At 36.3% G+C, this 22,018-nt stretch overlaps 4 protein-coding genes across 6 annotated transcripts; 2 read left to right on the top strand and 2 right to left on the bottom strand.

The window, feature by feature from the left end:
* Nucleotides 1–340: 340 nt before the first annotated feature.
* Nucleotides 341–2,121, bottom strand: LOC103871263 (glycolipid transfer protein 1-like). Of its 2 annotated transcripts, XM_033272809.1 has the most exons (6): nucleotides 1,849–2,121; nucleotides 1,630–1,685; nucleotides 1,069–1,199; nucleotides 841–976; nucleotides 594–725; nucleotides 341–495 (listed from the first exon to the last, which is right to left on the bottom strand). In XM_033272809.1, the coding sequence occupies exons 1-6, from the start codon at nucleotides 2,060–2,062 to the stop codon at nucleotides 460–462; spliced, it is 705 nt and encodes a 234-aa protein (XP_033128700.1). In that variant the 5' UTR covers nucleotides 2,063–2,121; the 3' UTR covers nucleotides 341–459. The 2 variants fall into 2 exon arrangements, with proteins under 2 accessions (XP_033128700.1, XP_033128699.1); XM_033272808.1 differs by having other exon boundaries at nucleotides 341–725.
* LOC103871262 (probable disease resistance protein At1g15890) lies at nucleotides 341–13,279 on the bottom strand. Of its 2 annotated transcripts, XM_033272801.1 has the most exons (3): nucleotides 1,849–13,279; nucleotides 1,630–1,685; nucleotides 341–1,199 (listed from the first exon to the last, which is right to left on the bottom strand). In XM_033272801.1, exon 1 carries the CDS (start codon nucleotides 6,389–6,391, stop codon nucleotides 3,851–3,853), a length of 2,541 nt encoding a protein of 846 aa, XP_033128692.1. In that variant the 5' UTR covers nucleotides 6,392–13,279; the 3' UTR covers nucleotides 341–1,199; nucleotides 1,630–1,685; nucleotides 1,849–3,850. The 2 variants fall into 2 exon arrangements, with proteins under 2 accessions (XP_033128692.1, XP_033128691.1); XM_033272800.1 differs by having other exon boundaries at nucleotides 341–1,685.
* A 2,639-nt stretch (nucleotides 13,280–15,918) lies between these two features.
* Nucleotides 15,919–18,126, top strand: LOC103871259 (syntaxin-81). The gene is made up of 7 exons (XM_009149485.3): nucleotides 15,919–16,189; nucleotides 16,286–16,369; nucleotides 16,443–16,547; nucleotides 16,745–16,888; nucleotides 16,987–17,232; nucleotides 17,321–17,452; nucleotides 17,825–18,126. Exons 1-7 carry the CDS (start codon nucleotides 16,112–16,114, stop codon nucleotides 17,966–17,968), a joined length of 933 nt encoding a protein of 310 aa, XP_009147733.1. The 5' UTR covers nucleotides 15,919–16,111; the 3' UTR covers nucleotides 17,969–18,126.
* Nucleotides 18,127–18,238: 112 nt separating this feature from the next.
* Nucleotides 18,239–21,259, top strand: LOC103871258 (uncharacterized protein At1g51745). Its single transcript, XM_009149484.3, has 4 exons — nucleotides 18,239–18,463; nucleotides 18,585–18,924; nucleotides 19,011–19,900; nucleotides 20,200–21,259. Exons 2-4 carry the CDS (start codon nucleotides 18,734–18,736, stop codon nucleotides 20,940–20,942), a joined length of 1,824 nt encoding a protein of 607 aa, XP_009147732.1. The 5' UTR covers nucleotides 18,239–18,463; nucleotides 18,585–18,733; the 3' UTR covers nucleotides 20,943–21,259.
* Nucleotides 21,260–22,018: the final 759 nt, after the last annotated feature.

Below are 22,018 nucleotides of genomic sequence, written 5' to 3'. Positions count from 1 at the left end.
TTCTGGTGTTTGCAGATATTTATGTAGTTAACCGAATATGCAATCTACATCCTCGTAGACACTAGATTATGTTTTCTGCCATCGGTAGACCAAAATATGAAATTGTGTTCCACAATTATTTAGTCAACCAAAGTATTTTTCATATGTTTGTCTCTTGTTTATATACATTTTGTATATTTTTCCATATTTTTAGGATTCTTAAAATAATTGATATGATTTTTCAAAGTTCATCAGGGGTACCTAAGTCCAAATCTGACCAAAAAGAGATTTATGGCAAAGGGACAATGTACTTGTTTTTCTATTCCGTTTTGGCAATTTTTTCTAAACTTTATAGTATAAATTAAGTGAACAACATTCAGCTAGAAATGGACACACTATTCTGTTTCTTTTGGTGGGTCTACAAGTTTTAGAATCCAAAGAAGAAAAGTTAAACCAGACAGGCAGTAAACATATGGTGGCTTAAGCAGCTTTCATGTCGTCCATACCAACACTAGCCTGCGAATAAATAAAAACAAGAACAACATGAGAATCAAAGCTAGTGATGAAATCTGAAGACATTGCAATAATTTGAGGTTTTTAAAGTCCATGTTTACCAGAAATTTGTGATTTTCTTGAAGGAGTGGACCAAACTCTGAGAAAAACCTTTCCATGTCAGCATTGATGTCACCAGAACCAGCTGTAACCTCCATGAACTTCTTCCTGTCTGGAGCAAGCTTTAAACCCATCTGATAAAAAGAAAAGGTTTACCATTTATCAGGAAATTAGAATGCGACACGGTTTGTAGAAAATGTGGTTCAAACAGTGAAAGGAGTGACATAAAGACGCAAGTAAAGTTCGTACAGAAGAGGTAGAGCTAGCGAACCATCCGTGCCATTTCTTGAGTGTTTTTTGGTACGAGTCACCACAAGCTTGTGACATTGACCAGTCTTGATGTGCTACCAAGTTGCGGCATAACTCCACTAAGAAATCCATTGCTCTGAAAGAATCAATATATGTTTATCTGTTTCTGAGAAGCAGTTATTTTCGTAAGAAAAGTGTGTATTGTGTTTACATGCCGATATTGTTTACCTGGTTAACCAGAGAAGACCATTGGTACAACTAGACGATCCTTTTGCTGTCCCTGACTCAATTTCACCTTGAACAATGGTGTACAAGTACTTGTACTTGTCTGGATCAGACAAGTAGTTCTTCTCCAACCTCTACAGAAGAGACGGACAAACAATTTTATATTGTAAAACAACAATCCAATGTACAGAGGTCGTGACGCAGGTACAGGACATTTTATCTACACTATCAGAGTTACACATTACTAGGTCAGAAGAGTAAGAACTGAGGATTTGTGATCTATGATTACCAAAATCATGGAAACTAGAAGAGAACTTGATATGAACAAAAAGCTTAATTCCTTTTAACATAATCTCTCTTAGAGATTTAAGTTAATTCTTGAAGCTTGTATATTATTAATCATATGAAACCCATATAGGAATACAACTTTATAGAATACGGAAACCTCTTATACTAATATGTAAAAAAGAAAACTTCAAAACCAATTATTAAATAGAAATTACCCAAACTTTTAATGTAAAATATACTAATCTATCTAACGATAGTCACGTATCAAAACTTTACCGTTATGTTGCCACTAATGTCAGATTTCACGATAGTCATAGCAGCTCCAAACTTATCTGGGAAAACAGAAACCAAAAAAATAAATGAAGTCAGCTAAAAAGTAAACAGAACAAGATATACACGTGAGCTTATATTGCTGAAGAACAATGAACAATCATCCAAAAATGTCAGAATCGTAGGAAGCATTTAGAAAGCAGAAAAGTATAATCCTTTTGTTACCTAAAACAGGGAAGAGGGTCTTGCAGAGGTCAAGAAAAGGCATAGTAAGCATCTCGCCTTGTTCAGATTTGACATGCTTCATTCCTTCCAAACAAGGCGTGAACACAGTCCCTTCCATTTTCCAACTCTTGACTGAACTGAAAACGAGAACAAAAGAGGAAATCTCAGATATTATTATTACATTTCCATGTTTAGACACAACACAGGATAACATGACACAATGGAAAGTCGATGATCCAGTGACCTATCATATCTTCCTCAAAGTTAACAATGAGGACAGTCCACATCAAAAACCCAAAACTCACAAACAATTCACTAAAGGATCTGAAACTAAAAGTCATCAAACTTAAAAACACAGTAACTCAAACACAGAGAAATAAAATGGACCAGAAACACGAAAAAGGAGAAACATCGTACCTTTCTGTCTGAGAATCAAAGAAAAATGTGATCAGATTCTGCTAGAGTCAACGAGGTTTCTTCTTCTTCGCTCTATGGAGTTAAATAAATTTCAAATGATTCTGTTATACTTATACCCCAAACCTTAATGAAGTTTCTAATAATATCCCTAGGATTTATTAATTTGTCAATTACGTCCCATTTCATACGTGAAGACGAAACGGCGCAGTTTCATTGCATTTGAAATGAGAATTTTATATGTAACGTTTGCCGTCAGTAACAAGACATGGCTCTAGTAATTGTATTTGTACTCTGCTTTGAGTCAAAGCCTTTGACGTTGAAGCAACCTTGGATTTACTTTTGGGTTGCTTCGTCTTTTCATTTGAATTCAAATTTATGAACAAATGTTGTGTGTTTGGTTGTAGAACACTAGACTCCGCACATATTGATAGGCTACTGCTAATATGCATGCAGTTAAATGGAGCTGGGAAAATTGGTTGACCAGTGAAATTAGTTAATGGCTGAAGCTGAAATAGATTTTGCCCTAGACGTAAGTTTGTATGTTTGTGTACGTTGAAATATGTTGTATAAATAGTTTCAAAGTCTTAAGTATATTTAATTTTGTATAAGTATAAATATTTGATTATTTATATTTTAGTAAGATATGCGTTTATATGATAATTAAAAACATGTTAATGTATTTATATAAATCAGAAACGATCATCACCAAAGTTTTAATTGGATAAGATGAAGAAGTATATTAGTTTCTATAATTTTAAATTTGTAATATATATCAAAAATTACTTTAGTGTAGTGGTTAGTGTAACCTTTTAAATGGATATCAAGACAGATATTCGAGTCTTAAAACGAATATATTAAAAAAAAATAGATTTAAGTATGTTTGGTTAATTTTTTGAATTATAATTGAGCTAAAGTCATATTTAATATTGACTGTTTGTATGGTATTTTGATTTGTTCGGATTGTATTTGACACGAATAAAATTGTTAGGGTTTAAATCGACACTTTCCCATCTCTTAGATATTAAATCGAACATTTGAATCAACTTGAGGGCACACTATCTTAACAGAGACGTCTTTTCTTTAAAGTCATATATAAAGTCCCAAAGTCTTGTTAGACGCACTATCTTTCTCTCTATATTTGCTTGTTCTAGCTCTTTAATTCAAGGAAGCAGAGAGAAAATCCATTAACCAACTTCAGAACCAGCAGCCATTGTGAGCATCAATCAAGTATTATAGCAAATTTTGCCGACCATGATACCCGAAGCTGACGAAGTTTAACCGCTGCAGAAACTGAAGAAGACGAATGCTCAGCCACTGTGGTTTTCTTAGTATTAAAAATGAGGTTTTGAGTTAGAGATGCATGAATTAGAACACAGACACAAATGAAAGCTTTGAGGAAAATGTACCAAATGGATACAAACTGGAGAGAAGTGGAAATGCAACAATGATAAGTTTCCAGGTCTGAGAAATACAACTTTGACAACAATGCCATTAAAGTAAAAAAAGAACATAAAACCAAACCACGTTTAAGAACTGAGAGGATACACTCACACACATATGACATACGCAACGGGGCTTCGGAGCCTCATTCATCAACTTCATTCCTGTTCATGTCTCGGAAACTCTCTGTGGCAGCTTTCGGCAGCTTTCGGCAGTGTTCGACAACAATTTTTTTCAGGGATGGAAGAGTTGGAGGATTTGAGCATATTCTCTTTAATTCATCCAAACCCCTTAAACTGAAGGATTCTAGCTTCTGAAAGGGAACCATCATATCAGGATGCATTCCCTTCTCCTTATTTATTATTTCTTCTAGGCTTCCTGAATATGCCACCTCTAGATGCTTGAGATTTGGAGCAAACAATAACCAGCTCAATTCTTTCGGACCTTCCAAACTGCGTAAAAAAATACTTGAGAGGTGCTTGAAGCATGGAGAACTGTTACATGGAAGATCTTCCTTCTCTTTGCTTTTCCAGTCTATCTTTATCTCTGAGATTCTGGACAACTCAATATCAAGTTGTCGAAGACCACCCAGAGCTACCGTGTTAAATGTTACAACCTCGGCGGACAAATTGATAATCCAAAGGCGTTGAACACAACTCGCCAATCGCTCAACTCTTTGGATACTTTCCAACATTAAAGCATCTACCACGCTTCCTGTTAAAATCTTCAAGTGCTCTAAAAGTTGAAGCTCTTCAATTGAACTTGCATCAATAAAAACAGGAGAACGATATAGTTTCAACACCTGAAGATTTGGTAAGCTTGTTCCTATCCCATCAATGCTGTCAAGCCAGGTAAACTCCAGGTCTAGGCTTATTAGTTTCCTCAACCTCTTCAAACCAACCGATAACGAACTTATACTTGTGTGTGATAAATTGAGGTATCGCAAGGAAGTCAAGCTGTGAATTCCTTCCGGCAATTCACTAAGATCACGGTTACGCGAAAGATCCAAGACGACAAGGGCTGGCATAAACTTAAAGAATTTATCCGATATACCCTCCAACTTGTTATCCCCGAGAAATAGAGTCGAAAGGTTGGGGCATTTGGGAGAGCAAGATACCTGTTCAATTTGATTACTCATCAATGAGATCCTTCTCAAAACTGACCAGTTGGTGTCCTTTGGTATAAAGCTTAGCTTCCCACCTGTTTTGACGCACTGTTTTTCTTCCTCTTTTCCTATCCAAATAGCCATTTCACGTAACACATCATGCATTTTCACAGTAGTTTCTGATTCCATCAATAGATGCGCACGAACTAACGAACCAATAATAACATGACCTTGGTTGTTACTTCCATCTTCATCTCTCTTTCCATTTATAAATCCTTCGTTGATCCAATACTCTATCAAATCGTCCTTCGTTATTTCATAATCTTCCGGGAACAAAGAACAGTATAGGAAGCATGATTTCACATTTTCTTCCTTTAAGCCATCATAGCTGAACTTCAAAATTGAAAGAATCTTTTCTTCCATAACTCGAAACTCGTGGTGGCTAGACGTATTGAGAACATGAATTGCATCACGCCATTCGTGTACATCCTCTTTACATGACATGGCTTTGCCAATCACATTGAGTGCAAGCGGCAAGCCATAACATTTTTCACAAATTTGTTTTGCAAGTGTGGGAATATCTGGATGCCGCTTTAATGAGACTTCTCCAACTACATTTTGAAACAGTTCCCACGCTTTATTCGTTGACAAACAATTAAGTTTTAGCTCATCATCAGCTTCCATGTATCTGCAAACTTCCTTTGAGCGAGTGGTGAAAACTATCTTCGATCCATTATTTTCTTGAGTTGGACGTGGAACTCCAATCTTGTTCAAATCGACCTCGCTCCACAGATCATCTAATAGCAGTATAAATTTCTTTTTTCCTAGGATTTTGTGTATGGAAGCTGCTTTCTCCTCCTCTGTTTGATTTTCCCATTCCTTGTCAACACGTAATTTTCCTAGAATCTGATTCCGAATGCCCTTGTATTGCAAATCTTTAGAGACCACAACCCATATCACAACATCAAGTTCATTCACCTCTTCGTCGAATTTGTTGTTGATACGAGCTAAGAGGGTTGTTTTCCCAACTCCCCCCATTCCATAAATACCTAAAGTTCTTCCTTCAGGTTTCATGATGCTGTCCCATGCCTTTCCAACCATTGAATCCAAACCTATTGTTGTTTGGATCTCTTTCTTCACCACCTTTGGTGCAGGTCTTTTTCCGGCCAACTCTTCAAAAACTCCTTCAGATAGAAGCTCTTTAACTTCTTCCAACTTCTTCCATACGTCTTTACCATACTTACAGCTTGATATGCATTTTTTGGAAAAATATCCAAAAATACACAATCTTTTGATTTCAGTTGGTTTATCCTTAAGCAGATCACTGACCTGAGAGTCAATACTTGCTACCCTTGACAACCATCCTTCTACTTGAGCAAGCCGCACCAAACCTTTATCTTCTTCAATGGAAACTCTTGTTAACAGATCATCTCGACTTTCTCTAAGTTTTTGCATAGCTGTCTCCAGAGCGCCAAGATTAGCCTTCATCATGTGAATGTAATTTCTATCACCAAATAAACGGCTGCAGGTTTGATTCAGCGCTTGATCACATGGTATATCTACTGATATACAGCCTCCCATCTTTGCTCAAACTTTTAGAATGCAACCAAAACCAAACTCACTATTTTGATTAATGAACAAGAGAAAGAGGAAAACACCAATAATTTTGATTGACTTAGGAGAAAAGCCACCAGCAAAGACCAATAACTCTATACCAATAATTCATAAACAATAATAATGAAGAACACTTGGATTATATTAACATGAGATGAGGTACAACAGCCAGACTGTATTAACCACTTGTGGACTTAAGTTTAATTCCTTTTTGTCATCTAATTAACATGAGATGAGGTACAACAGCTTATATATTTATATTAACCACTAGTGGACTTTAATTTAATACTTTATGTCATCTAATAGATAATACTAACATTAGATGAGGTACAACAGCCAGATTATATTAACCACTCGTGGACTTTCATTAAGATTTGGGATTTTACGTTCCAATCGAATTTGTTATGTTTTTTTTTTCAGAGCAATTTAGTGTAACGAAATGTGAATTTGCCTTGGTTGCAGTGCAGAATTGAATCAACATCGTTGAATATCACCCACTACTTTTAGATATTTCAAAAAAAAAAAGATGATTACTTGCACTATAAGATATGTACTATGTATATATAACTAGATTTGGACCCGTTGGCTTTATTTGATATTTTAATTTAATAAAATATTAAAAAATCATTTTATTATTGTTTTAAAATTGTTTTTGTATATGTTATGTGAAATTTATTTTATAGTTAAGAACTCGTTTTCACACATAAGTTTCAGTTAATATTTGTTAGAGCTAGAAAAACATCCAAACGTAAAAATTTAAACCAGATCTAACCCAAAATAATAATTACAATGAAATAAAAAGGAATTTGGAAGTTAAATAAGACTAAGAAGCAGTGACAACATTATACATGTTCTTATGTACTAATTTAATGTTTTGTTAAACTTGTTCGATGTTAAATAATTTTCTTGTTTCATGATTTATTATATAATAAGATACAGATTTTTCTATTCTTTAAATATTTTTATTAATAAAAACTCATTAAGTTATTTAAAAATAAAAAAAACTCGTTTAGACCAGACACAACACAGATAATGGTTCTAGGACAGAAACTAGGTTCAACAACACTAGCAGCTTCAACTGTCCTTAGAATACCAAACACACCACTCAACACAACCATACCTAACACAATTACAAGCTCATATCAAGAAGGTTTATGATTAGCTTAAAACCAAGGAACTTGGACTGGTTCCTTGAGCCTCTATGGTAATGGGTCATGAATCTGGTGGATAAGAGACTGGGTCGTCACACAACACTTTCTCCTTGTGTTCATAACCTGCTTCTTGAAACCACCACACAAAAAGTTCCACCTTTCATCACCTTCCAAGTCACCAACTTCAGGAACAATGAGAAAGCTTTCTTCTTGAAAGGTTTTAGCTTGGAAATGAGTTGATACACACCTTTAATGGACATGATAGAAGAAGAACGACCAAGAGACACCACCATAGCTTCAAACACTTTCTTTTTGAAGCGAGAGAACCGGCTGGACATCTTCAATGGTTTGGATCTGAGATGTGGCTAGGCTTGTGATGGATTTGCGGAAGCTTTGTGATTTTCAGGAGCTTGAGAGATCTGATAACATGTGAGAATAGACATATTATGGTGTGTGAGTGGTGTTTAGAACAGAGTGGTTGGATTTAAAGAGAAAAGAATGAAGAGAGAGTGAGAACTATAGAGACTGCTATGGAGAAAAAGAAAGATTATATGAGAGTATAATAGACTTGAGAATGGTGAAGAGGAAAGGGGAATTCCCCCATTCAGCTTAGAATCAAGTATAATGAAGAACTCCTCAATTCTTGGATCTGAAAAATATTATTACAATAGATTATAAAGAAGAAGAAAATAAACTAGAACTGTGTTACACAAGAAGCCAAACACACTTGGATTACTCGTAGTTGTTTAAGTACTGTTCATGCTGGCAGACTTGCTTGTTTCTCTTTGGCAAGTTTTGTTTGTTTCTCTTTGGCAAGCCTTGCTTGTTTCTTTTTGGCAGGTTTTGCTAACATTAACTTTGGCATATTTTGCTGGATAATTTCTTCTTCATTCCAACATGTTTTATGAAGGCATGCTTACAAGACAGAGAGAAAGGGAGGTCGCTGTGTCCTTATCCTTCTGTTTCGATCACCAGAGCACCGTGTTGATGTCCCTTTTGTGTGTGTGTTTCTGCAGTTATACTTCTTCAAACAAGGCTCTTAGTTCTATTGAAGAAGTTGACCCACATATACAGCTGGTGGGATGGATGACTCCTCTACATCAGGAGAAGTCAGGAGAGACAAAAAGAAAAATTTACACTTATTATAAGTTATGTATCAAGACAAAAAGAAAAATTTACACTTATTATAAGTTATGTATCAAGACAAAAAGAAGAGAATCAGGAGAATGTCAATTTACTAAGTTGACATAGAAACATTTGCTACACTTATAATAACAAGCTTTTTTTCACATAAATTAAGGAGCTTTGGATCATCAAGATGAAAGACGTTGCAGGAGCTGTAGAAAAGGAGATGAAGGTGTGATAGATATAATAACACCTGAGGAGTCACTGTAATCTGAAAGCATCGATTTGAAGTATCAAGCCCACTTTCACTAGAATGAATATTTCTATCACACAATACAATAGTAAAGAAGAACTCAATGCTCTCACCAGCTCAAAATGAATAGACAAAGAAACTAAAATCTTAAAAAGGCAAAAAACAATAAAACACCTTTAAAGTCATCAGCAAGTATAGATTCAAGAGCTTCAGTCTCCATCTCCGGTTCCTACTACATAGAGAACATAACACAAATCTAATCAATACGAATCCAGTTGCCCTCCCGTGGATTCACAGATAATTAGAGCACCTCAAATGGGAGGTTCTACCCATTGGAGTTCTAAAAATTCATATGTGTGTAAGTATATGTTGTATATGTGTATGTATTGGGATCCATTATTTTGTGGAGAACCCCACCTTTAAGGTTCTAAAAACTTTGTTTTAAGAACTTTAAGGAAGGAGTTCTCCACAAAATAATGGACCTCACACATACATACACATCTATATATATAAAGTAGAGTTTAGTCTCTCCATAGGCTTCCACGACATCAAGGAGAGGGGTGCTTTTCGCGACACGTGTCGACTAGCTGTGGTATGGGTGTTTGTCACGCGTTTCGTTTTTCTTTTTAATTTCTTACGAGCGCGTCACGTTTGTTACGATGAAATGATGTTTACTCGACTTGGGCTTCGCTTCTATTTTTATAAATTGGGCCCGCTTCTTATTTGAGACCCATATGTATTAGGTAGACTAAAAGTCTCTCCATAGAAAATTTTGCGGCACGTCAACATGGAAATCTACCAATAAAAAATAGTTACTTTGCCATGTCAGATTAACAAACTCTACTTCTTCCTCAACCTTCGTAGCGTATTGAGAAATTGAAAAGTCAAGAGCCATAGATTTCTGCTCCACTCAGTCAATAACTTTGGCTATTATTTGCATTTATAAGATCCCAAACATCAAATCTGGAATCATTGTTCGACTTCTCCTCCTCTCCCACTTTATAAATCACGATCTAAATCCTCTCTAACCTAAAGACACTATGGCGTCTAGAAATTCCAAATCAAACATCCTCCTCTCTCCACGACTCACAACTATAGCCGCCTCACTATGATTTCAACTGAAGAGTCTTTTGGAATGACCTCTATGGATCTTGGTTAAATAAAAATTCCTCTGATGATGTTTACGGTCAGGTATTTCTATGATCCATGCGTCTGATGCTTTTTTGATGTGGGTTTTGACCCAACCTAAATAGTCTTATTATCATGTTTTCGTGATCTATTATCAGTTTGTATCATAACTATTTGAAACTTGAATTTATTGCACGATGATTGCTTGAGGAAAGGTAGAGCTCTCAACCCACTACTATTCCGTTTTCAATTTTTTTAATTTTCAGGAACAAAATCTTTTTCCGTTTGATCTAAACCAGTGAGGATCAGCAAAAGAAGGACGGATCGAGAACGAAATTGAACATGAACATGAGGCTTAATCATCAAGTTAACTAAAAAGGAATGATGTTATTAAGCTTCAGATCAAGGTCGATGAGAACACAAGTCAAATCGTTCCATGCTCTCTTCAAGACGTTTGGTTGTGGCTCTGTATCACGTGTTCACCTGTAGGTATGTTCATCCTCTTAATTTTGATGGATATGGTACTATTTTATGATCCAGTCGTAAATTTAGAAACTTTGTGTTTGCCCAAAAAAGTAAATATTTTTTTGTAATGTTTTTCCTATTCGTTGATACGTCTTTTGTTTGTTATCTTCACTCATGATCAATGATTTTAATGGCCTCTCCCCTGATATTTGTGATCCTCTTTAGAAAGTTCACAAAACCTGCTCATCCACAATCCAATCGACAAACCAAAGCCTCTGCCAAGACCTCTGAAATCAAATCATAATATCAAAAGCTCCACAGATATTGCTTCTTTCTTTCTGGAATCCTCTGGATTTTTTTCGTTCAGTTTAATATATATTGTATTGATTCTGTGTTTCTCGCCTTGGAATTAAAGTCTTAGTCCATGTTTTTTAATAAAGATCTTCATGATTTGTTTTTGTATACGTTTATGATACTCCATAACGGGAAGTCACTAAATATTCTGTTACTTTCACTTATTGGATATGACTGTGTTTATACCGTCTGTTTTTTTTTTTAAAAGGGAAGCAGTCCATGATGATCCAGAGATCAATTAACGTCCACTGGTTGAACACTTTATAACGCCTCTCAGATGAACTGAGTTCATTATTTGATGTGACAAAGAGCAATCAGTATTTCAAGCTGACTACTGCACCCATCTCAGTTAGGTTCACTCAGCACACTACCTTGATAGAGATCACAGAAACCATTAATGCTATACCGGCAGAGGTCTTCCTGTTCCGGAGCTTTGATCAAGTGTTGTTACTGGCTAACACAAACATCCTCTTACCAGGTCTTTCCCCAACTTTGCCTCCATAGTATATGGATTACGATTGTTTTATTTGAGATTGGAAATTAAATGTTATAATCCTTACTCTTTGATATAAGATATTGTTAGGGAAGTTATGGCCATCAAAACCACCCACAACGATAAAACGCATTATGGCAAATATACGACTTGAGCAATATGTTTGAACTAAATTTAAAGAATTTATTTTACACTGTAGCTATTATCGTAGTTATATGAACTTACACCTCCAATTTTACTGTCCAGGTCAGTTCAACAATTTACAACTTACATATTCATCCTCCTTACATGGTGACATATATTCAATGATCCCAGCACTGATATGCCAGGAGCTGCATCTGTAACAACAAATCCCTCTCATGGTGTGTACATTGGTGTTCTTGTGACCAGCAGAAGGCTTGATAATCACTCATGGGATGGTTGAAGAAAACAGAGGCTGAGACAGCTCTACCAGGTTCTCGACCTATTTTTCCGAAATGACTGCAGAGTGTTGAGAAGCCAACAGTTCTGGAACATGGGACCTCTGTAAAGAAGGCATGCATTGAGTAAAATCTTAAGTAAGGGAGTCTATGTCCCTCCTGTCGACTCCTATAAACTACGCTGGAGCTTTTTTAAATTTTGCATATTAATGAAATATGACTTAATACTCATTTTCACCGTCATGTTATATCTGATCAAGTAAGCTCTGTTTTTACATGTATATATATAAATAAAAACTACCTTGCCAACTTGGTGGAGGCTCTGACTTGAAGGTTCAATTTAGTCGCATATTTTAAGCACCAGTTTACAACAATGAAGTCCTTGACTCACTAAAAAAGGGAGTCATATCATGTATCACACACCTAACGCAATCCTCACCGTCGTAGATTATCATTGCCTGTTACACACTCTATTAGTAGAGCATATATTTATTGTAGTACGAGTTTTTTTGAACTTTACTGTAGTACGAGTTTCTCTAATGAAAAACCTTTTGTAGCATGTCCACCACTTGCGTTAAGCTAAAGAACATTCACACGATCAAGAAAGCAAGTTATCATTTCTACTAAATTCTCAACTTTCACTGCTCACTCAGTCAAACTAACATAAGCTTCTGCATTTGGCTTCACACATGAAAACCAAATCAATAGGAAAAATAATTAACAACAGTATAAAAAATATTAGCTATTCTTACTTTAGATTTTCTTCAATGTCAAATTGAAATAGAAATCAAATATGAAAAATGTAAATCATCGCATTTTCCATAATTTTTAAATTTAATATTTTTTTGTTTTCTGACAGAGAAAATGTTAGAGTAAATTTGTAACTTATATTAGTGGTCTTTTCAACTCAAACCAACAAATTTAATAAAATTTACAAATTTATCTTAAAATAAAAATAAATTCTATTTATTATTTTCAATATAGAGTAGATTTCCAAATGTTCTATAAAATTAAAATATACTTTATTATAAAATAGTTTTAATGTAAACTCACCCGCCCGTAGGGCGGGCTAACCCGTAGTATCTTATATAATAAAGTAGAGTTTTTTCTTTCCATAGGGCGTTTGCTGCCACGTGTCACCATAACTAACTATAGTTTCGTTTGGGCTTTTATTTACATTTCAGGCCCAGAATTGATATTGGTTTGTTCGTCCTTTTGCTTTGGAGTTTCGACCTTGTGCTGGCCGACGAAAGTTCCGTATTTTGATTCGTATGGAACTTAAGTATTAGATTGATACCTCCCCGATTTAGATTCTTTAAAGATTTTGTCGCCGTTGTTGACGAAAAAGCAAGCGCATCGACGGTTCAGAAGGGGAGGCGTAGAGCTGCTATTTATTGAAGAAAAGGTTCGTCCTCATCAGCACTCTTCTATTTGAGCATGCTTCGTGTCTGAAATAAGCTATTCCAATTGGTAACCAGACTTCTATTACAAACGATGACGTCAACATCCACATCGATGTTGTTCTCTACTTAAAGCTTATTATCTTCAGTTCCTTAGTTTCTTTATCTTAATTGAAATAAATGCTGAGTTTTTCGTTGATATGGATTTTGTTTGCAGATTGTCAATCCACATCTGCTGTCTCAGAGCATTGAGAATCCGATCTAAGCTGCTGCACAGTTAGTTTAGTACCAATTATGGAAGTGAACTTGGGAAGATTTGCTGAATGAAAAGACTGTTTTTTTTTTCTATGCTTCTGGCTATAGTTTTTATTTGTCGCCTTAAATTGAGCTTAGTTTGGAATAGAAAACTAGGGTTCTATGATGCCATGTTCTTGTGTTACAAAAAAAATATAACAAAATAAAAGAAGCTTTTTGTTCTTTTAGTCATTGCTGAGTCTGAGTTTGACTTTAGCTTTTATTGGATAAGAGTTTGTCAAATGAAGCTGGTGAATGCAGTTTATGTATTGAATATTACAAAAGTGTATGATGATTTTGAGAAAGAATCATTCTTGCAGGAAGACATGGCATCTTCAGTGCCTTCGTTATGAGATAAATGAATCATTTTTTGTTTTGACTCTTTTGCTACATTCCCGTGCTTGTCTATTAAGTACAATAACTGTTGTGTAGCCACGGGATATCATAGCTCCTAATGGAGTGAGGTTGGTGCTATGAAAATGCAAGTGGAAGCTAAACATAAAAAGAGAGTCCAGGCCAGATTCTTGAGTCTAAAGGTAATTATGCATTGCTTATCTTTACATGTCTGCTAGATTTTTGCTTTCCATTCCCTTAAAGATTAGGTAAGCGAATGTTATATGTTGGCTTTAGTGGCTGAAACTCCAATATGCCTTTTATGATTATTTTCCTATCAGCTGAAATATATTTCAGTTTATCTTCATTCTTTCATGTTCTTCAGATTGTTCAGGATTTGGTTTTGATTGTGTGTTTGTCTACTTAGGCTGTTGCTTTTAAAATGGTTTTCGTATATATTGATTCTGGGTTTGATATCCTTATTATCCTACCGTGCCGAACAAGGAGAGGAGTGTTAATTGCAGTGAAAAGCCAGAAGAGAGGGATACCCAGTTAAGAATTTAAAAGTCTGTAGAAAAGAGGACGACAATGGTGGGAAATGTCATCATGAGAGCTTTGTGGAGCAAACTTCTAATAGGTCAAACGGAGGTGCATCATGAGTAGCAGTAGAGTTTGGACAACTTCTGACGTGGGAACTTAAACGGGAAATTCATATGATGATGATAACGGTGTGGGGATGATTGGAAAACTCTTACTGATGTAGTAACAGCTGAGGAAGAGAATAGAAAAAGATGATCTCCTCCATGAGTACGTCAAGGAGCAATAGAGTTTGGACAACTTCTGATGTGGGTGATTCCAATCTTGACGCAACATATATTGTCGGTGTTAGAGATAGAAAGCATGATTGTTAGAATACCATCAAAGAAGGAAAAAGCAGTTGACGAAATTCTCCAGCAATCGATGCCATTATTAAGTGCCTCGACAACCATTATTTACAGCTTCAGTTATAAGTGTTTACCGCTTCGCGTTAGATTTTGATTTACACGTCTGTCTTTTTGCATGCAAGTGACCTGTCAAAAAATATGATCTATAGATGATGCACACAGTAAATAATTCTAAACAATAAAAATATCACAATTTTTTGGAATTGAGAAAATATGTCTTTTTTTTTTGTTTATAGGAAAATAAAATTAATTGAAAATTACATCTAAAGCATTAATAAAACTTAAAAAAAAAGTAATTCAGTGTTTAATTATTTTAGATATATAAATCAACAACGTATGAATTTTAAGTCATAAAATATCTATTTTTATTGTTATTAGTGTTTGCACTCTAATACTTTAAATTTCATCGTATAATTATATTTGTAAGAACGATAAATATGTATTATATATATTTACAAAGTAATACAATAGATTAATTTAAACTAAAATTTATATAAGAAAATCCGGGCGTAGCCCGGGAAAACCACTAGTATAACATATATTTATACACATATGAATCTTTAGAACTCTAATGGGTAGAACCTCCATTGGAGATGCTCTTAGAGCATGAATAATGAAGAGTTTTTAGCGGAATATAAGAAAATATTTTTTAACTTTTAACTAAAAAAACTAAGAACCGGCTCTTAACTTTTTTAGTTAAAAGTTAAGAGATGATTTCTTAAATTCCGCTAAAAACTATACTCTAAGAACCCTCTATTAATTATGTTCTTAGCTTTCCAATGATAAAAGATTCGGTGGTTAAACAAAGAAAGTATGAAACCTTTTGTTAAGGGGCCTGTCATGATGTCCTAAATTTGACAGCTTCATTTGTGAAAGCTTAGATATCGTCTGAATAACGAACTTCACCTCGTGCGACCTGTGAAATATCAAACAAAATCCCACATTATAAATTAAACAAAAAAAGTCTAATATATAAAAAGTTGTCCCAACAATTGGTAACCTTTAAGCTTATCCAACATGGCCTCCGTGGCTAAGCGCGACTTTTACGATCCCCAAAAACGGCGTCGTTTTCTAGTTTCTGTGATTTTAAAGATCCCAAACGGCGTCGTTCGATTTCAACTGTCGTTTTTTTTCTTTCATTTTTTTACAAAACTAAAGGTCTTTCCTTTTCATTTTTCTCTCTCCCCTGAGCACCTCTCTCTCCTTCGATCCCGCTTGCGTTTCTTCGCCGGAGCAAAAACCCATCTCACAATCCAAATAAAGCGTCGTTGCAACTCCATCGGCTGATCGATATCAACACTCTTCGATCTGAATTGTCTGTTGCAAAGATGTCGAGATTCAGAGACAGAACAGAGGATTTCAAGGACTCTGTTCGCAAATCCGCTATCTCTGATGGCTACACCGAGGTATACAACTCCCCCTTGATTCCATCTCCCATCGAATCGTATTCGTTAAGAATCATAATTTTGATCTGAATCTGTTTTGTATTTGTGTGTGGAAAGGCTAAAGTGGCATCGACGATGGCGTCTTTTATCATACATAAGCCAAAGGAGAGGTCTCCTTTCACCAGGGCTGCTCTCAAAACGGTAACTTTTAATTGATTCAAATCATTACTAGTTTAGTTTGCATTTCATTGAATGATGATGTTTTGTGTGATAGCTGGAAAGCATCAAGGAGTTGGATCAGTTTATGATGAAGCATCGTAAGGACTATGTTGATATGCACCGCACTACTGAACATGAAAAGGATAGCATTGAACAAGAAGTAAGTAGTCATCTCACCTTGGTTTTGGACCATATTATATATGATGTTCTATTGATTTTGAAGTCCATTGCCTTAGAAGATAGTGAGGGAGTTACTATATTGTCACATTGAGGAATTTGGATTTACATTCTTATATCTCCTGTGTTGATTGATTGATAGATATGTGTGGTGTAATATCATCAAAATCTTTGTTGCAGATTACTGCTTTTATTAAAGCTTGCAAAGAACAGATTGATGTTCTCAAAAACAGCATTAGAAATGAAGAAGCAAACTCCAAAGGATGGCTTGGTCTCGCAGCTGATAACTTCAATGCTGATACTATTGCACACAAACATGGAGTGGTATGATAATATGCACCAATGTAGTAGTAACCCAACTTTGGTATTTCTTTTCTTTTCATTCAGAGTTTCTAGATGTAAAGGTAGAGTTATGGTTGCAGGTTTTGATTTTGAGCGAGAAGCTTCATTCAGTCACCGCACAGTTTGACCAGCTTAGAGCTACTCGTTTCCAAGATATTATTAACCGAGCTATGCCTAGAAGAAAACCTAAGAGGATCACGAAGGAAGCTAGTCCAGTTAATGCAACTCTGGCAAATCCGGAGCCCGTAGAGCCCGATGAAATTCAGGCCCAGCCTCGTAGATTACAACAACAACAGCTTCTAGACGATGAAACACAAGCCCTTCAAGTAACAAGACAACAACTCTACCTGGTCTTTACAAACTTTCATGAGTTTTGTACTTGTGCTAAATGTTGAATATTTGTCATTCTTGCAGGTAGAGCTGAGTAATCTTTTAGATGGTGCTAGGCAGACGGAGACTAAGATGGTGGAGATGTCTGCATTGAACCACTTGATGGCAACTCATGTTCTGCAACAAGCCCAACAGATTGAAGTTTTATATGACCAGGTTTGGATTTATTAATTCCTCTCAAACCCTCATGTCAACGCTGTTTTGTCAAGTTTTGTTTGCTCTTTATGCATAACGCCTCTCTTTGCTACCTTAAATTTGGATCCGGATGCTCTTTTATATCTAGTTCTTCTCCTTGTGGCATTCAGTTAGAGTAGAATAGACACAGTAAAGAAACTTTGCTCTTCAATTTAGTGGTAGAAAGAAAACTCTTTGTGTTTTCAGGTATGCTAAGTTGCTTAAACCCCCATTTGTATGACTGAACTGACATCAGACTTGTATAGTCAATTCCACGTTATGGTGGTTCTCTCTTAGTGTCTGTGTGTGTGCTGTGTGGCCTGTTTCTCACTCAGCTTGACACTAAAAATGCAGGCTGTTGAGGCAACGAAGAACGTGGAGCTTGGAAACAAAGAGCTTTCACAAGCAATCCAACGTAACAGCAGCAGCAGAACCTTTCTCTTGCTGTTTTTCTTCGTCCTTACTTTCTCTGTCTTGTTCTTGGATTGGTACAGTTAAGAGCCACCATCCAGTCTCCAACAAACCTCATACAGTTTGTGTAGTTTTTGATTGTTATGAAAATTTGGAGAGATGTTTGATGTTAAAACAAAAAAAAGTAAGAAACTTTGGAAGTGATTTTGGTAGAAGTCACCGTCATTATTACTAAAGTTGACACCTTTGAGATGTCTGAACACATAACTCACGGTTTGTTTGACTCGTGGCCAGAGAGGGTGACGTAATTAGAGATAGATAACCTAAAAATGGGAGGACAAAGTTTCCTAAAACGGTGTCGTTCGTTACTGTAGTTAAGAGTCTCTCACCTTGGATGTGCTTTTTGACCTCCTCCTCTCTCTCCCTCCATCCAAAAGAAGCTCTTTTCTCTCTCCTCTTCTGCCTTCTCCAAACCGCCGGAGCAAAAACCAAAACAAAAAAGCTGTCTGAACTCATAAAGAAACTTACTCTACATTGAAAAGAAACGCAGCTCAAATGAGTATCTGGATCTCTGGTTCTTCGGTACGGCTTCTCTTCCCAGATCTCTTTCTCTCTTAGCTTAGCCATTGTTCTTCAAGTTGTGAGCTTGTGGGTGCATGTTGTGCTGTCTTTAATGTTTTCCACTGGTCTTTGTTGGTTGCAGGATTCAAGAAAGGAGCATACTTTTGTCTAATGATAGATAGTTACTTCACTGAGATTTTCAAATTATAAAGTTTTGATTTTTATTGTTAGGTCAGTTCGAAAGTTTGCCTTTTTCTTGGTTTGAGTTCTTTTTGAGTGTCTTGTTGTGTAATGGAGAGTAATGATGACAAAAACCTGAAGGCTATTAATGCTTCAGTAGGAAGATTGGTCTGGGTTCGTCTCCGTAACGGTTCTTGGTGGCCAGGACAGACTCTGCTTCATGAGGAAGTTCCTGAAAGCCCTCTGCTTTCTCCAAAACTCGGCACTCCTATAAAGCTTCTAGGTCGTGATGATGTTGGCATGTGAGTCTCTCTTGTCCATTATCTTAGTCTCTCTTGTTCTTGATTGCTGGCTAAAAGTGTGTATTTTGTTTCTTATGAATCTCCAGTGATTGGTATGTACTTGAAAAGTCCAAGAGCGTGAAGGCGTTTCGTTGTGGAGAGTATGATGCTCACATTGAGAAAGCAAAGGCTTCTGCTGCTGCAGCGAGGGCTAGTAGTAAGAAGACTGTCAAATGTACTCGCCGAGAGAATGCCATTATCAGTGCCTTAGAGATTGAGAATGCACATCTTGCAAAAGAAGACCATCCAGACAATAATTTGTGTAGTGAGGAGGAAGATGATGAGGTTACAGAATCTGAAGATAGAGGAGAAGCTGAAGATGAACTTGAGCTATTGCAATCTAGTATGTCTTCCCAAGAAATGGTGAAGGTGGAGCCAAAGAGAAGAAGAACACCGAATGACTCTGAAGAAGATGGGACTGAAGGAAACAAGCGAATGAGAGGGCTTGAGGACATTGGAAAAGAACATGTGGGTGCTACTGTCTTGCATAGGCAAGAAATGGGTTCAATCTGTGATGTAAACCTCAGTAATGGCTATATTGTTTCCAATGGGTACAAGGCATGCTCACCGTTGTCACTGAAAAGAAAAAGGTCCCAAGTCACTAACGGTAGTGAGTGCTCTAAAAGGAAAAACCGAAGCCGGCAACTGACAAAGGTGTTAGAGTGTACAGCTATGGTCTGTGTCCCTGGTACCTCTGACCAGCTTGTCACATCTGGATTGGAGCCTGTTGAATCCATGAAGAGTGTATCTGTTGTAATCAACAATAACTCAGATAGCACTGGGGTCTCATGCGAGAATGCTCCTGAGAATGTTGTTGGAGACTCACATAACAACAAGGCAAAAGACAGTGAAACTTCCAGCGTATCAGTTTCAGCGGAAGACGCTGTGCAGTTATACGATGTTCCATTAACTGAAGGAGAAGCAAAACACTCTGCAGGTATCAATGGTTTTAAACCTTGTTTAAGTGCTATGTTTATGTTTGTACAGCTCTAGCTCCAAGAATCTACATGCTTTCACTGCTGTGAAGTAAAGAATTAAAAGTTTACTATTCTCTTCAAGTTGGTTTTGCCACATCATTAGATCATTGTCTGCAAAAACCAGTAGCTTAGATGTTTTCTAATATTTAACTTGCTTCTGCAATGTTATCTGCTTTTATTGTGTGTTTCTCCACCTTCTTAGTATCCATAGGTTTAATATCTTTTTTTTTTGGTGGTTTGTGAACATTGTCACTTTTAGGTTTTCCAGCAGCTTGCACCATTTCCTCATCAAGGGCAGCTCTTGTTTCCGCCTTGACAAGGCGGTGTAGTCATGATGTGTCTGTTAAGAAAGAGGCAAGAAATGGATCAGCTTTTGCAAATCCACCAGATACACAACTTGTCATCTGGAACTCGAACGGGATTGAGAAGAGCACTTCTAAGTGGAAGCTAAAAGGAAAGAGGAACTCAAGGCAGAGGAGTAAGAAACAAGAAGCGAGAAGTGGTGTGTACAGCGAGGAAGCTAATAATAACAGGCCACTGCTTCTTCCTGCGCTGTTCGAAGTGAAGATTGAAGTAAGAGCTAGCTGTAACAAACCACGAGTTCCACTGGTTTCTCGTATGAGTAAACTGAACGGTAAAGCTATTGTGGGGCATCCTGTAAGTGTTGAAGCCTTGGAAGAAAGCTACTACAACGGTATGGTGATGTCTCAAGCTGTTGTAAAGGCAAAGTCATTGTCTAAAAAGAAGAGCAACAAGAGGAAAACAACTGGTCCTTTTGGAAAGTCATCGAAGTCAAAGAAGAAATCGTCTTCCCTATCGGTAAAGACAAGAAGGCTCTCTACTCTGACGGAAAGAAGCAAGAAGCAGACAATAGAAAAGCTAAAGGAAACGGTTGTGGCTTGTATACCGTTGAAAGTAGTGTTTAGTAGGATAAACCAAGTGTTGAAAGGCTCAGCAAGACAAACACAACACCGAGCATTGCCATCTGCTGTCAAAACATGAGAGATATGTGGCTTTTACTTCTTTTTTTTTCTGTTTGTTTCCACTTTCATAGATCTGTAATAGGCTGCTTTAGGAGTGAACCATCACTGATGGGTTTTGCTGTTTTGGGTACACAAAGACTGAGACTTTTGAGTCATTCAGTGAGAGTCAAAACATGGGCAAATGTACATATAGCAGTAGTTAATGGTTGAGATGTAAAACTGAGAGATTTAGAGGTTGAAGAGATGAGATTACTGCTTAGAGAGGATTTGCTTGTTTCAGTTTATTAACTCAACATTGTTTGTTTTTGAACTTTCAAGTTCTTGTTCTGTGGTTTATCTTAGAATCTCAGTTCCTTAACATTGTTCTTAATTATTTAAGAGAGAATGAAAAATTCAAACCTTTTGTTCTTTAGAGAATCAGCAGTGGAAAAGTTGACTCTATGTGCGTCACTTGATATAGGCCTTTTGTTTTGCTTCTTGTTTTTTTTCAACATAGTGGATATCACTTTCAACATCGTGTCATCTAGATCAAACTTACTTAATATTCTGCAATTTTTACAAATCTAAAATAGAAAAAAATAACTGCAAGAGGACAAAAATATAAATATAATACGTTGAACACGTTTTACATGTGCGTTTGTAGCAGCAGTTTGTATCTACAATAAATGGACCGGCCAACAAATTCAATTAGAACCATTCAATCTGTTTTGTTTTTTCTTTCTGTTCACGTGTCACACTTACCTAAAATGAAACTAAAATAATGAAATGATTTTTCCAAACAGAAGAAAAAGGATGTTGAAAATCAGAGTACAGTGAAAGTGAAATGCACTCTGTCAAGTGTCAAAGACGTGAGCTTTCTCTTCTTTGTCAACTTTTTTTTTGTTGGGTCAAAAACACATGCGGAGAATAGTTGAACTGCACTTGTGTTGGCTTCTTTAAACACTTTTTAAGGTTTTTACACTTTGGGTAAAAACTCTTTTCAAACAGTTATCAACTTGATCATATAATCAACCAAGGAATGATTATTTTATGAAACACTAACAGACACAGTTTGTTTTGTGTGGTAAGCTAGGAAATGACATAATTACTTCTTTA

Source organism: Brassica rapa, chromosome A06 (genome assembly GCF_000309985.2).
Source record: "Brassica rapa cultivar Chiifu-401-42 chromosome A06, CAAS_Brap_v3.01, whole genome shotgun sequence".
Lineage (NCBI taxonomy): Eukaryota > Viridiplantae > Streptophyta > Magnoliopsida > Brassicales > Brassicaceae > Brassica > Brassica rapa.
The sequence above is the reverse complement of the archived record's forward strand: the minus strand, read 5'-3'. Positions and strand labels throughout refer to the sequence as shown.

What these genes read in the sequence shown, in the direction of transcription:
- LOC103871263 (XM_033272808.1), bottom strand. Translation starts at nt 2,062, where the DNA reads ATGTTATCCTGTGTTGTGTCTAAACATGGAAATGTAATAATAATATCT. An exon ending in ACATTAGTGGCAACATAACG is followed by an intron (nt 1,200 to 1,629) that starts GTAAAGTTTTGA and finishes TCTCTTCTGTAG; the next exon opens with AGGTTGGAGAAGAACTACTT. An exon ending in GGTCTTCTCTGGTTAACCAG is followed by an intron (nt 977 to 1,068) that starts GTAAACAATATC and finishes TGATTCTTTCAG; the next exon opens with AGCAATGGATTTCTTAGTGG.
- LOC103871262 (XM_033272800.1), bottom strand. Translation starts at nt 6,391, where the DNA reads ATGGGAGGCTGTATATCAGTAGATATACCATGTGATCAAGCGCTGAAT.
- LOC103871259 (XM_009149485.3), top strand. Translation starts at nt 16,112, where the DNA reads ATGTCGAGATTCAGAGACAGAACAGAGGATTTCAAGGACTCTGTTCGC. An exon ending in AGGATAGCATTGAACAAGAA is followed by an intron (nt 16,548 to 16,744) that starts GTAAGTAGTCAT and finishes TCTTTGTTGCAG; the next exon opens with ATTACTGCTTTTATTAAAGC. An exon ending in TTGCACACAAACATGGAGTG is followed by an intron (nt 16,889 to 16,986) that starts GTATGATAATAT and finishes TTATGGTTGCAG; the next exon opens with GTTTTGATTTTGAGCGAGAA.
- LOC103871258 (XM_009149484.3), top strand. Translation starts at nt 18,734, where the DNA reads ATGGAGAGTAATGATGACAAAAACCTGAAGGCTATTAATGCTTCAGTA. An exon ending in GGTCGTGATGATGTTGGCAT is followed by an intron (nt 18,925 to 19,010) that starts GTGAGTCTCTCT and finishes ATGAATCTCCAG; the next exon opens with TGATTGGTATGTACTTGAAA. An exon ending in AGAAGCAAAACACTCTGCAG is followed by an intron (nt 19,901 to 20,199) that starts GTATCAATGGTT and finishes TGTCACTTTTAG; the next exon opens with GTTTTCCAGCAGCTTGCACC.